This window comes from Chelon labrosus (genome assembly GCF_963514085.1).
Source record: "Chelon labrosus genome assembly, chromosome: 9".
In the NCBI taxonomy this organism is placed as follows: domain Eukaryota; kingdom Metazoa; phylum Chordata; class Actinopteri; order Mugiliformes; family Mugilidae; genus Chelon; species Chelon labrosus.
The window spans coordinates 28,800,341-28,814,045 of NC_140359.1; the positions used below are offsets into that span (position 1 = coordinate 28,800,341).

Genomic DNA, 13,705 nt, shown 5'->3' on the forward strand with positions numbered 1-13,705 from the left:
CTTTGTCTTTAAATTGATGGAAAATTCACGTAAAAACTATTATTGATGAGATTTGTCTTGCAGCTGAAAACAACGTTAAACACGTGTTTGTGAAGTGTTTGTGGTGAAGGACTGATCTGTCCTCAGGTTTGGTAAAGCCGTCTGGTCGTCACCACAGAGCTGTTGTACCTGCAAGAAAACAGCAGCAAATGTTTCACTGGATTTTCATCAAATCATCAGAAATACCTTCATTTAGGTTTCTGAACGCAGCATCTGAGCTGAATGAGCTGCTTCACCTGGAGAAGTGGGAGGAGCGATGAACTGTCAGTCCTGTCTGGCTGAGAGGAGCTGAGGAGGAGGAGGAGGAGGAGCTCTGGGTGGAGCGCTGGCTGTGGCAGAGACGCTCCCAACCACAAAAACACAAAGACTCCTCCAGAGGAACCACAGGGATCCCTGCCAGAGCTGCGTTCTGAACCACACATTCACACACAGTCAGTCTGACTGCACAGTCTGCAGGGAGGTGCGTTTGTTTCCTCCACTGGCGCCTACCTTCATCAGCAGCCTCTGGTTCTTCATGTCCTGTTTCCATGGCATCACGTACAGTTTGGGGATCATGGGATGTCGGCCTGAGAACGTTGGGATGTGGGAGCGGGAACGTCTGGGAGGGAACATGACAGTTAGTGTGGATTTCAGATTTCAGATATTATCAAATAGTCCAACAACAGTCTGATTATTCTTATTTCATGGGTTTAGTCTCTTTTTGAGGATTTTAATTCCTCTTTATTCATCCGTGAGTCCAGAGGAATGTTGTGTTTAATAAAATAATAGTTTTTATTTCATGTGCTCTGACTAAACTTCACATTTTATAAAAGCTCAGCAGTAATTAATCAGTTAATAATGTGTGGTTCACCTTGTACTGATGCAGATTTATTTGGCTTCTGTGGTCACGTGACGACCTGACCATTCTGCTGCAGCCATCATTTATGTTTCTGTTGCCCAGTAGAGAAAGAAGTCCTGTAAACTTCTTTTAGTTCCAGGATTATTTGCAGTTCCACTAAACAAAGTGTGGTTAAATCAGAGGCTGCAGAATTCCAGCTGGAGAAGGAAACTTGATTTCTTCTCCAGCCTGCTGCTGTTTGTGTTACGCTTTGCACGTTTGCTCTTATTATCTGCCAGTGTTAATGACAGCATGTTTAAAAAGACTTTGAGATCTACTCTTAAAGCAGAACCTCAGTCGTAGGAACGTGTCAAATGTTTGTGGTTTCATTAAGTCCTGGATTCAAAAGAGAAACACATCAATGTGAGAGTTTAAAGGTTTAATGAGGAGAATTCATGGTTGAAATGATCAAACACTCCTGCAGTGAAGTGCTCTACAGTTAACATGAATTCATGGGTTTAACTGCTCCTGTGTTGCAGCAGGATTTAGAGGATTGTGATGTGACGTTGACTGTGGCTCTATATCCTAATAATCTGGTTTCTCCACAGGCTGGGATCACCTGGAATCAAATGAGAGTTTGGATTCTCCTTGACAGAGAAGATGGCGAGCCAGCATCCATCAGACACCACTGGACCAGATGGTCCCGTCCTTAACTCTCCATGGGTCCAGTTCTCCAGTGTGGTAGGACTGCTAAAGCCTCACTTCCTCCTCCTTGACTTTTTGTCAGACCTAAAAGCAGACTGAACTAAAAGTGACTGAATTTAGCTGAAGCAAAAAATTTTGAAGGGAAACTTGAGTGTTGTCACATTTTCCAGACGTTTGGTCCCAACACACAAACTAAACTGGAATCATCTCTGAGCTTCATGTTTGACGTGTGAAGCTCAGCTGAAACGTCTTTATTGCTGCACTGAAGACTAATCCGTCCACTGACGTCAATTCATTGGAAGTAGAAAGGAGCCTGTGTCTCCAGCTGCTCACTGTGTCTTCAATACACTGAAGTCCTCTGAAGGAATCTGTAATGTGTCAGCTGTTTCCAGTGGAATAATCAGTAACTCTACTCACTCATGTCGCTCAGAGCTCCCTGCAGCGTCGGCCATGTTTGTTGAATGTCAGAGTCGCCGTAGAAACCCCCCCATTGCATCATGGGTCTTGGGTAGGATTATAAGGACAGACCCTGGGAGTGAAGCTCTCAGCTGTTGGTCACAACTGGAGTCTCAGTTAGATTCTACGAGACACGACTGAAGATTTACAATAAATGCTCAGGTAGCAGCAGGCCAGTGACTTTCTCAGCATGTTACTGCATCTTATGACACAAAATGAACTCTTAGCTTGAAGAATATGTGGAATTGGCAAAGTACAGAGGCAGCTTTTAGCAAATAAAACAGGTGAGGTGTCAACAACTACAGTTCCTATAATGTCCACTAGAGGCTGACTCCAGCAGTGAGTCAATCCCCATAGACCTCCATGTTAAAAACAGCAGAAATAAACATGTTTACGGCCTGGTACTAAAACAGTTTTGGTCTCTACAGCTAATTTGTCTTTGACCATGTTTGAATCAGCTGGGAGTTAGGTGGAGTCGGACAAGATGGAGACGACCAGAGACGCCACACTGAGCTTCAAAACTTCAGGAAATATATGTATTACCCTCTGGTGGCTGGTTGCAGTACAGGACAGTTTCTCTAACGTTAACCAGAAGCTGGGAGTACATGAACATTAACTTTATAGTCAAATAAAGTCAAATAATACAAGTTGTGATTGTACTGCAAGATATTTACTGATATGTTCAGTAGCAACATATTTACAAGTTGCCAAAAACGACAATTTTCAACATTTCCTCCTTGTGTTAAGAGAAAAAAGAACAATCATGTTGACTGTTAAACAGTAATAGTTTCAGATAAATCAAATTTCTAGGAGTCAGTGTTGTTGGTAGAAACTGACAGTGGAATAAACTGACACTAAATAACTCCCATGTGACCTGAATACATAAATGAATTTAACCAAATGTGACCAGTGACAGCTCTTTAACACAGAATGCATCTACAATAGAACAGGAAAGAGGAATGAAAACAAATATTACAGCAAAAGTGAAAAGTTTATTTCAAAATAGAACTTTATTGTCCAAAATCAAATCAGATCAGTGAATCTATTTCTATATATTTCATATTTACAGAATCACAGTGATTCTCGTCTCTGTAACAGTCTATGAACTAAAAGTAAATGAACCACAATTATCACCATGATGTTTTCACACACAGTTACATTAACACACATAGAATTAAATTACATTAAACAGTGGAAATGTTTTGCATGTGAAGATTAACATTGAATTTAAGAATCTATTTTATTTATCGCCCTCTTGTGATCACACTAGGAACAACACTTCTATTTTAAAGTGGATGAAAACAAATTTTAAATTTGCTAGAATCAGAAACGATCTTTTTTACTCTAAGTCATGAACATTAACTAGATGCATTTGTTTATTTAAACCACTTTCATTCTTTTCTGAATGTGACAATAAATAAGACTCAAGTGCTGAGAATCTTTTAACATGGTCTTATTCCAGGTTTGCAGGTGGATTTTAATATTTTTCACTGCTCTCTCTGAGATGAGCTCAAAGATGTGGGCTCTACAGAATCTTGCAGGAACTCACAACCAAACAGTGCAGGGAACAATTAAATAAACCAAGATAACAGAACAAAAACATGATGCTCACATTGATCATGGACTTTCTCACGTTCACGTAAAGGTAAAAATGAAATGAGTAAAGTCCAGGTTATGAGATGCTTCAGGTTACCAGCTGTTAGAGATATCAGCTTACTACCAAGTACATATGTTCTGTAGTCACTGTATTTTCTGATGAGACAAAGGTGATATTTGAAATATATCTTCTAGATTAGATAGTAGAAAACACCATGATAGCAATGATATCATGTACAGAGATGACACTGAACTCATTCATCAACCCCTTGACTAGAACTGGACCAAGAGTTGATAGAAATACCACAAAGCAACAGAATACTACATGGCACTCAATGTACACAAAATAAACCATTGACTGTTTTATTTAACCTGAACATCATCAAATTCTATCATTGTGCACATTATAGAATCCATAAAAATATTGATATTTCCTCCATATGGCTGTTGTGCAACTAACTCCATAATGAAAAGAGTCAACAAAGAGTGTGGCACATTGTTGCAAAGCTCTCAGTTGGTTGAAAACAATGTCACTGTTTGTTTTCTGTAGTACCACCATATACCCACTAGATGTAAGCAAAGGACCATGTATGAAACTGAGGCTCAGGATACATCCTACACAAACTAAAAACAACTAAATCATTGATGGCAACCACACCACATCATTCATTTCAGACAGTTGGATTAACAGTTTCTGTGAGCCAAGAAAATAAATCAGTTCTGCTGTAGAATAAAATAAGAACAATCAATCAGACACAATGATTTTAGATTCACTGAACCACTGAAAATCTCATTAGAACATGTTAAAGGATCAAATAACTCATCAGGAGAGGAAAAAAATCTTTCAGACAAAAGTCATGTACTTGTTCTAATCAAATCTGAACAGACTCTGAATTCAAAAGTGACTGTTAATGTTTTAATTGAGAACAAATGTTGAGGTCTACATTTTTAATTTTCTACATTTGAAATAATTCATTTAAAATTACAACCTACCTTCAAGCAGAATGAAAAAGTCTTTCAGTGGAAACTATCACTGTTGTGTGACGATGACTTTACAGAGAAATGAACCTGGAATGATTGTCACAGAAAAACAAACATCTCTGAACATCACAGAGAAATCTCACTTTCTCATTTTGATATCAGAGGTTTTGGCAGAACCAGTTTTACCAATACTGAAATATGGGAAGAGTTTCTCAGTGAAAGTGTCTCTGTGAGTGTAGATGAGGGACATGTCTTCAGAGTTGTAGAAGGACACCTTCCCCCTGTCATAGTCCAGCTGGACTCTGATCCTCTGGAGACTATTCTTCACTGTCACAGTTTTACCATCACCTTTCATGTATTTTCCGCTGTGATGCAACAAACACCAGATTCCTTGTTTTGGTGAAGCTAATATCTTTCCCTTCCTTTCAACTGACTCTTTAGCTAAACCAACATTCCAGACAGGATGATCTCCCACCTCCACCTCCCAGCTGTGTTTCCCTGAGCTGAAGCCCTCAGAGCCCAGAACAGTGGCAAACTTAGTGAATCTCTCTGGATTGTCAGGAAGCTGCTGCTTTGTGTCTCCATATCTCACACTGGTCAGATCATCAGACAGATAGTGCCGGGGGTTTGCAGTGTTTGGGTCCAGAATGACAGGACTGAAGTGGACCTTCTCCTCCATCTTCTCCCAGACTCTGAAGGACAGGTTGCCCAGGTGTTTGGCCACATCTATCAGTGCTCCTGAGACCAGCTGTGGATCTGACAGTGAGCACTGGGCTCTGGCTCTGGTCTGAGTGTCTTTATAACTGCTGAGGAATGGCACCTGGTGTTTCTGCAGCTCTTCTTCAACAGCAGAGATACTGTCTGACAGAGAGGAGATCTGCTCCTGAATCCTCTTCATCTCTCTGCTGACAGTCTTCCCCTTCTGCTCCTCTTCCTCCCTCAGAGCTGCCAGTCTGGACTCCTCTTCCTCTCTCAGGAACTGGTGGAGCTTGTTGAACTCTGCTCTGATCTGCCTCTCTGTGGACAGCAGCTGCTTCTTGGAGTGTTGAATCACCTCATTGTAAGTTTTCTCCACTTGTTTGTATTTGTTCCTCTTGTCCTGCAGAGACTTTAAGTCAGATTTCAGCTGCTCCTTCAGGTCACTGACTGCTTGTTCTATAGGAACCACTTTGTGATTGTGGTGGAGAGAAAACTCACAGACAGGACACACAGCTCTCTGCTCATCCTCACAGAACAATTTAGGTTCTTCTTTGTGTTTACTACAAACCACCATTAATGACTTCTCTTTGCCCTTTTCTGTCTCAGATGATCCAGATTTCTGTCTTCCAGCAAAGGAGTCAGCCAGTTCCTTCAGTGTAAAGTTCACCACAGGATGTTCTTTTGAGGATTTTCTTTTACAAATAGGACAGTTTTTGTTTTTAGCTTGTTCCCAGAATTTCTGCAGGCAGCTTGAACAGAAGTTGTGGTTGCAGCTCAGAGACACAGGATCTCTGAAAGTCTCTGAACACACATGGCAGCTCAGAAAACTTTCAAGAGCAGCTCTCTCAGCCATTTGTGACTGAAGTAGTTTCAATAGCAGGACTCACCAATATACAGTCTCTTCACTTTTCCTCTTAAAATCCTCCAAATACGTGTTTTCCAGCAGAGATCGTACACCCTGTAATGGCGTCTGAGCTCTGTCTCAATCTACTTTCAGTTTCTTTTACGTCACTCAGGTGAATTTATTACCTGTCAGTAAAGCTACAGTGTAATATTGTCTCCAGCAGATGGTGCTATGACGTCTTCCACAGGTGAATGATCTCTTTTCCTGTTTCCTTGTTCAGTTGTGTGTCGTTCACATCATCTGAATCTTTTTTTGATTCTCTTCTACAAAACATTCAGGTCCTTCAGTTCATAAAAATATTAAACATTATCAAGGTGAGGTTTGTGCTTTAGTCCTCCAGGGAGGAGTTCATACTTCCTGTTGTCTCAAAGCTCAAAGTAAACCACTTTGACCAGTGGTGGCTCATTAATAAGGGGTGCTAGGGTGCTGCCCCCATCAAACTTACAGGAAAAAAAGTATAGACACATTCATTCATTCATTCATTCATTTATCTTCTGTAACTGCTTATTCCTGTTAAGGGTCTCGGGGTCTGCTGGAGCCTATCCCAGCTGAGTATAGACACAATAAACATAAATTACCTAATTAAAAATAATGTTGACATCTGTTCACTCATACAGTGAGCCTGGCTAATGTTTTTTCAGCATCTCCATTCCACATTGGTTTTATTTGTTTGTTTTTTGTGTAAAAGTTTCAGGGGCGAGGGACGCTGGCCAAATGAGTGTGTATGAATGTTCTTCAACCTTTGGCTTGCTTGTGTTTTTACAACCTGGACCTTATTTCTAGCATAAAATACAATCATTTACTCACCAATATAACTTTGGTGTCTTCTACAGAATTCACCCTCACCATTTTAAAATCGCTGCATTGGCTTCCTGTGTGCTTCAGGATTGATTTCAAGGGTCTTCCACCGCAGAGACTGTTGATGTTTTTAAAAAGAGGCTCCAGACCCACCTTTTCAATCAGGCTTTTAATTGATTTCATTTATTCCTTTTAATCAGACTTTATATCATATTAAATCTTTATTCTATACTATTTTAATTATATGCTTTAACTACATGTTTTAATTCTATGAGCTGAAATGCATTTTATCTATATTGTTAATTTTTATCCTATTTTACAGTTTCAGTCCCTCAGTTTTTAGTTCCAGTGTCTCCTCATGGGGGCCTACCACACTGGGAGCTGCTGCTGGTCTACTGACGGATGTGCTGTCCTGTGGGCAGCTCTGACCCGGGTGTCTGGAGGGCTCTGCACCTTGGTGTATGGCCTCCTGTCTGCCCGGGTCGGGGATGTCTCTATGGCGGTGCTCCCTGTAGTCGTGGGCTGGAGGCCCTCTCAGTGTGGTCGGCCCCCAAAGGTAGCTTTCTCCTTCCTCCAGGTCTCGGTGCCCGGCCATGTCTCTTTCTAGTGTGTACAGTGTGTGTCTGTATGTCTCTGTGTTTTTACGAGGGTGGGAGAGTTGGCTTTTTGTCCTTGCTGTTTTTAGCCTCTGTGAAGCACTTTGTATTGCTTCTAAGTATGAAAAGTGCCATGTAAATAAGATTTGATTTGATTTGGAGTTGTTAGGACGATATTTAGATCAGTGTATATCCATACAGTGGGAGTGAACGGGGCACGAAACGCAGCCTCTAAATAACATTATCTGCCGTTAAACTTGTTCATTTCACCAATATTTTGTTATCGTACGCTAGTGCTATTCCCTGTTGAGTCAGGAGTTACCTGTTATCATCATCCAGGGTCTGTAGATTGACCTACTAACCTCTGACCCATATAATCATCTCTGAGCGCCGCGCGCATCTGTGACAGTCGGTTTGTTTACCTGTAATTTATATGAATAGTAATTAATCTACAGACCCTGGATGATGATAACAGGTAACTCTGTTAACCAGAAGCTGTGAGTGCATGAACGTTAACTTTAAAAAGTCAAATAATCCAACCTGAGATTGTACTGCAAGATATTTACTGATATGTTCAGTAGCAACATGTTTGCAAGTTGCCAAACATGTCAATTTTCAACATTTCCTCCTTGTGAAAAAAAAATAATCATATTGACTGTTAAACAGTAATAGTTTCAGATAAATTAAATTTCTAGGAGTCAGTGTTGTTGGTAGAAACTGACAGTGGAATAAACTGACACTAAATAACTCCCATGTGACCTGAATACATAAACAACAAGTGAATTGAACCAAATCTGACCAGTGACAGCTCTTTAACACAGAATGCATCTACAATAGAACAGGAAAGAGGAATGAAAACAAATATTACAGCAAAAGTGAAAAGTTTATTTCAAAATAGAACTTTATTGTCCAAAATCAAATCAGATCAGTGAATCTATTTCTATATATTTCATATTTACAGAATCACAGTGATTCTCGTCTCTGTAACAGTCTATGAACTAGAAAGTAAATGAACCACAATTATCACCATGATGTTTTCACACACAGTTACATTAACACACATAGAATTAAATTAAATTAAACAGTGGAAATGTTTTGCATGTGAAAATTAACTGAGTGAATTTTCACATGAATTCCATTTGTCGCCATCTTGTCATCAAATTTGGCTATTTTTAATGTGGATGAAAACATAAAATTTAATTTTACTTGAAACATGATGCTGACATCACTTTTTCAAAAGGCCGTTTTGGTCCCCTGCACTTTCTACCGTCCTAAAACAGTGTTACTATAGTAACCAGAGACCCGTCAAGCACTCGGACCAAGCGGAAAACGGCATATAATGATGTGAATATTCTTAAAAAGGTTTCATATGCACTATCAACATCACTTTCATTATATACCTTTTCCCAGTTTTGTGCCAGTAAATCATTCTTAAACATACTCATAGTTTCTGTCCTCACTCGTCTGTATTTTAGTTTTTCCTCTGGCTGATTTCTCTGGCAGTTGCTGTTATAAACTGTAAACACTGGTAGGTGGTCGCTGATGTCATTAATTAATAGTCCGCTCATTGTATTATTTTCAGTATCATTGGTAAATATGTGGCACAATGGGATGTGATTCCACTAGGTCTGGTGATGTTTGGATGTAAACTCATGCTGTACATTGTATTGATGAATTCGTCGGTCATTTTGTGCTTATTATAAATTGAGTAAATCAATATTGAAGTCACCACAAATGAAAACAACTTTTTGTTTAGTTTTTGAAAACATTTCCCCTATCCAGTCCTTGAATGCTTCAATACTGGAGCCTGGTGCTCTGTATATACAGCTGATTATTATATTTTTCTTTTTTTCTTCACATATTTCAATTGTTATACATTCTAATAAGTTATCAATGACAGTTGTCATATTTTCTACTACTGTATAATTCAAGTTATTATCCACATACACAGCCACTCCTCCTCCACTCTTGTTCTTTCTGTTTACACAGTTAAATTCATATCCCTCCAGTTCTAAATCCATTCCTTTATCTGCATTGATCCACGTTTCTGATATTGCAATTATTTTAAATGTTTTTTTAACTTGACCTAGATATTCCTTGATGTTATTGAAGTTTGCATACAGACTTCTGCTACTGAGATGGATTATAGACAGTTTGCTGTCGGTTTTAATGGTCTGATTGTACTGTTCATCTGTGTAATAGCAGCAGTTGTCGTTGATGTTTGAGAAGAAGTTATTGTCCGGGTCTATATCGTGCTCCAAGTCCAGTAAATGATGGTCAGTGTATTGAAATGTTCTCAGTTCCAGCTTTTCATGATCAGCAATCCTTTGAATTATATCCCCGTTGTCTCCAGTTGTAGATGAATGAGTTCTTTCAGACTGAGTCATGGTGATGTGTTGTATGAGTCATCACACCTTAGTCCAGATTGTGATAATCATTCGTGTTTGTCCATTTCCTCGATGTTCCTGATGACCAGTACTTTGTCTTGCTCTGGTGTCCCGTTTAGTTTAATGAATACTTTACAGTTTGATGTCCATGTGTGTTGAATTTCTCCCTGTTTTTTCATGAAGCGACGCTTTTCTGGCAATATCTGCGTTTCGTTTGGTCAGATGCTCGTTGATGAATACGTTTGATCCTTTCAGTTTCCTTCCTTGTTTTAACAGTGTGGTTTTGTGTTTTCTGTTGACAGATCTCATGATCACGGCTCGTTTGTCGCTGTCATCTCTCCGGGGCAGAGGGTGGCATGCCTCCACGTTGCTCCGGTCCATTTCAGTCCCTTTGGATTGTAGGAAGGCAGCCACCTGTTGCTCTACGGAGCTGACATCCTGCTCACCGGCCCCTTCGGACCCATGTTGCTAGGTAACGCGAGGTAGCGTCTGCTGTTACCCTAGCCGCCCGCTAGCTAGTTTGTCAACTAGCCGCCTAGCTCAGTTCTTTTCCGTCCGTGTTCCGAAAATCAGCGTCGTTAAAACAGACAGTATTCAAACCAAGGGTGTCCGCAGATAGTCCGATGTCCGTGATCCAAAATCAGTAGCCAAAAAACACAGAAATAGTCCAAAACCAAGCACCAAAACACAACCAAACATTTCTCCAACACCGGAACCGGAAGTGATGTTAATGTTTTCTTCAGAGTCCAGGCTCACAAGGACTGTTTGCGACTCTCTTTATTGAGTATGTAAAGAAGTTAAATCTCTAATTAATCATGTCAATTAAGCACTTTTCAAGTCAACTCGTCCAACCAGCCCATTGATGTTTCATTTATGCAGCAATAAAGCTGTTAAATATATATATAATGTTGGTTAGTTTTCTGTAGTACCACCATATACCCACTAGATGGAAGCAAAGGACCATGTATGAAACTGAGGCTCAGGGACGTGAGAAAAAGGATTGTGTGAACTGTTATTTCAACTGTCCCTCATATTTACAATCCTCTTCTTTTTAACCAACATATGCAAATTAGTAACAAACAAATACAGTTTGAACAAAACACACTTGGACAGTTGTATTTGTAGTTTTAAAGCCTAGTCTTTTAGAGACATTAGCACAAAAACACCACACACTCTGTTTTCTGACCTAATTACAGGAAGTTAATGACATGAGAAGAACTGACTGGACACACTGAGCATGTTTGTTAGAAGCCAAGAGAGCATCATTCAGATTACAGTATGATCAGAGGATTTACTGAACAACATGAGACTATATTCTGTTAGAATCCATTAAACATGAGCAGAATATCAAAAACATCAAGTTACATCCTACACAAACTAAAAACAACTAAATCATTGATGGCAACCACACCACATCATTCATTTCAGACACTTGGATTAACAGTTTCTGTGAGCCAAGAAAATAAATCACTTCTGCTGTAGAATAAAATAAGAACAATCAATCAGACACAATGATTTTAGATTCACTGACCCACTGAAAATCTCATTAGAACATGTTAAAGGATAAAATAACTCATCAGGAGAGGAAACAAATCTTTCAGACAAAAGTCATGTACTTGTTCTAATCAAATCTGAACAGACTCTGAATTCAAAAGTGACTGTTAATGTTTTAATTGAGAACAAATGTTGAGGTCTACATTTTTAATTTTCTACATTTGAAATAATTCATTTCAAATTACAACCTACCTTCAAGCAGAATTAAAAAGTCTTTCAGTGGAAACTATCACTGTTGTGTGATGATGACTTTACAGAGAAATGAACCTGGAATGATTGTCACAGAAAAACAAACATCTCTGAACATCACAGAGAAATCTCACTTTCTGATTTTGATATCAGAGGTTTTGGCAGAACCAGCTTTTCCAATGCCAAGATATGGGAAGAGTTTCTCAGTGAAAGTGTCTCTGTGAGTGTAGATGTGAGTCATGTCTTCAGAGTTGTAGAAGGACACCTCCCCCCTGTCATAGTCCAGCTGGACTCTGATCCTCTGGAGACTCTTCTTCACTGTCACAACCTGACCAGCACCATTAGTGTATTTTCCACTGCGATGCAACAAACACCAGATTCCATATTTTGGTGAAGCTAATAACTCTCCCTTCCTGTCAACTGACTCTTTAGCTAAACCAACATTCCAGTCAGGATGATCTCCCACCTCCACCTCCCAGCTGTGTTTCCCTGAGCTGAAGCCCTCAGAGCCCAGAACAGTGGGATACTTAGTGAATCTCTCTGGATTGTCAGGAAGCTGCTGCTTTATGTCTCCACATCTCACACTGGTCAGATCATCAGACAGATAGAGCCAGGGGCTTGCAGTGTTTGGGTCCAGAATGACAGGACTGAAGTGGACCTTCTCCTCCATCTTCTCCCAGACTCTGAAGGACAGGTTGCCCAGGTGTTTGGCCACATCTATCAGTGCTCCTGAGACCAGCTGTGGATCTGACAGTGAGCACTGGGCTCTGGCTCTGGTCTGAGTGTCTTTATAACTGCTGAGGAATGGCACCTGGTGTTTCTGCAGCTCTTCTTCAACAGCAGAGATACTGTCTGACAGAGAGGAGATCTGCTCCTGAATCCTCTTCATCTCTCTGCTGACAGTCTTCTCCTTCTGCTCCTCTTCCTCCCTCAGAGCTGCCAGTCTGGACTCCTCTTCCTCTTTCAGGAACTGGTGGAGCTTGTTGAATTCATCTCTGATCTGCCTCTCTGTGGACAGCAGCTGCTTCTTGGAGTGTTGAATCACCTCATTGTATGTTTCCTCCACTTGTTTGTATTTGTTCCTCTTGTCCTGCAGAGACTTTAAGTCAGATTTCAGCTGCTCCTTCAGGTCACTGACTGCTTGTTCTACAGGAACCACTTTGTGATTGTGGTGGAGAGAAAACTCACAGACAGGACACACAGCTCTCTGCTCATCCTCACAGAACAATCTAGGGTCTTCTTTGTGTTTACTACAAACCACCATTAATGACTTCTCTCTTCCCTTTTCTGTCTCAGATGATCCAGATTTCTGTCTTCCAGCAAAGGAGTCAGCCAGTTCCTTCAGTGTAAAGTTCACCTGAAGATCATCTTTTGAGGATTTTCTTTTACAAATAGGACAGTTTTTGTTTTTAGCTTGTTCCCAGAATTTCTGCAGGCAGCTTGAACAGAAGTTGTGGTTGCAGCTCAGAGACACAGGATCTCTGAAAGTCTCTGAACACACATGGCAGCTCAGAAAACTTTCAATAGCAGCTCTCTCAGCCATTTGTGACTGAAGTAGTTTCAATAGCAGGACTCACCAATATACAGTCTCTTAACTTTTCCTCTTAAAATCCTCCAAATACGTTTTTTCCAGCAGAGATCGTACACCCTGTAATGGCGTCTGAACTCGGTCTCAGTCTACTTTCACTTTCTTTTACCTCAGTCATGAGAATTATTTCCTGTCAGTAAAGCTGCAGTGTAATATTGTCTCCAGCAGATGGTGCCATTGTGTCTTCCACAGGTGACTCATTTCCTGTTTCCTTGTTCAGTTGTGTGTCCCTTATGTCTTAAAATTTTAATCTTTTCTGATTCTCTTCTACAAAACATTCAGGTCCTTCAGCTCATAAAAATACTAAACATTATAAAGGTGAGGTTTGTGCTTTAGTCCTCCAGGGAGGAGTTCATATTTCCAGTTGTCTCAAAGCTCACAGTAAACCACTTTGAC

General features: G+C 40.2%; 3 protein-coding genes across 3 annotated transcripts; all 3 read right to left on the bottom strand.

Moving 5' to 3' along the window:
- Nucleotides 1-122: 122 nt before the first annotated feature.
- On the bottom strand, nucleotides 123-2,013 carry LOC311492520 (sperm-associated microtubule inner protein 10-like; the record flags this gene model as incomplete). The annotated part of the gene is made up of 4 exons (XM_084550811.1): nucleotides 123-168; nucleotides 276-448; nucleotides 529-637; nucleotides 1,979-2,013. The coding sequence occupies 4 exons, from the start codon at nucleotides 2,011-2,013 to the stop codon at nucleotides 123-125; spliced, it is 363 nt and encodes a 120-aa protein (XP_084406937.1).
- A 2,720-nt stretch (nucleotides 2,014-4,733) lies between these two features.
- On the bottom strand, nucleotides 4,734-6,146 carry LOC311492703 (nuclear factor 7, brain-like; the record flags this gene model as incomplete). Its single annotated transcript, XM_084551067.1, has 1 exon — nucleotides 4,734-6,146. One exon carries the CDS (start codon nucleotides 6,144-6,146, stop codon nucleotides 4,734-4,736), a length of 1,413 nt encoding a protein of 470 aa, XP_084407193.1.
- Nucleotides 6,147-11,819: 5,673 nt separating this feature from the next.
- On the bottom strand, nucleotides 11,820-13,384 carry LOC311492702 (nuclear factor 7, ovary-like). The gene has a single exon (XM_084551066.1). It carries the CDS (start codon nucleotides 13,262-13,264, stop codon nucleotides 11,852-11,854), a length of 1,413 nt encoding a protein of 470 aa, XP_084407192.1. The 5' UTR covers nucleotides 13,265-13,384; the 3' UTR covers nucleotides 11,820-11,851.
- Nucleotides 13,385-13,705: the final 321 nt, after the last annotated feature.

Excerpts from the sequence above, each read along its gene's own strand:
- LOC311492702 (XM_084551066.1), bottom strand. The coding sequence starts at position 13,264 with ATGGCTGAGAGAGCTGCTATTGAAAGTTTTCTGAGCTGCCATGTGTGT.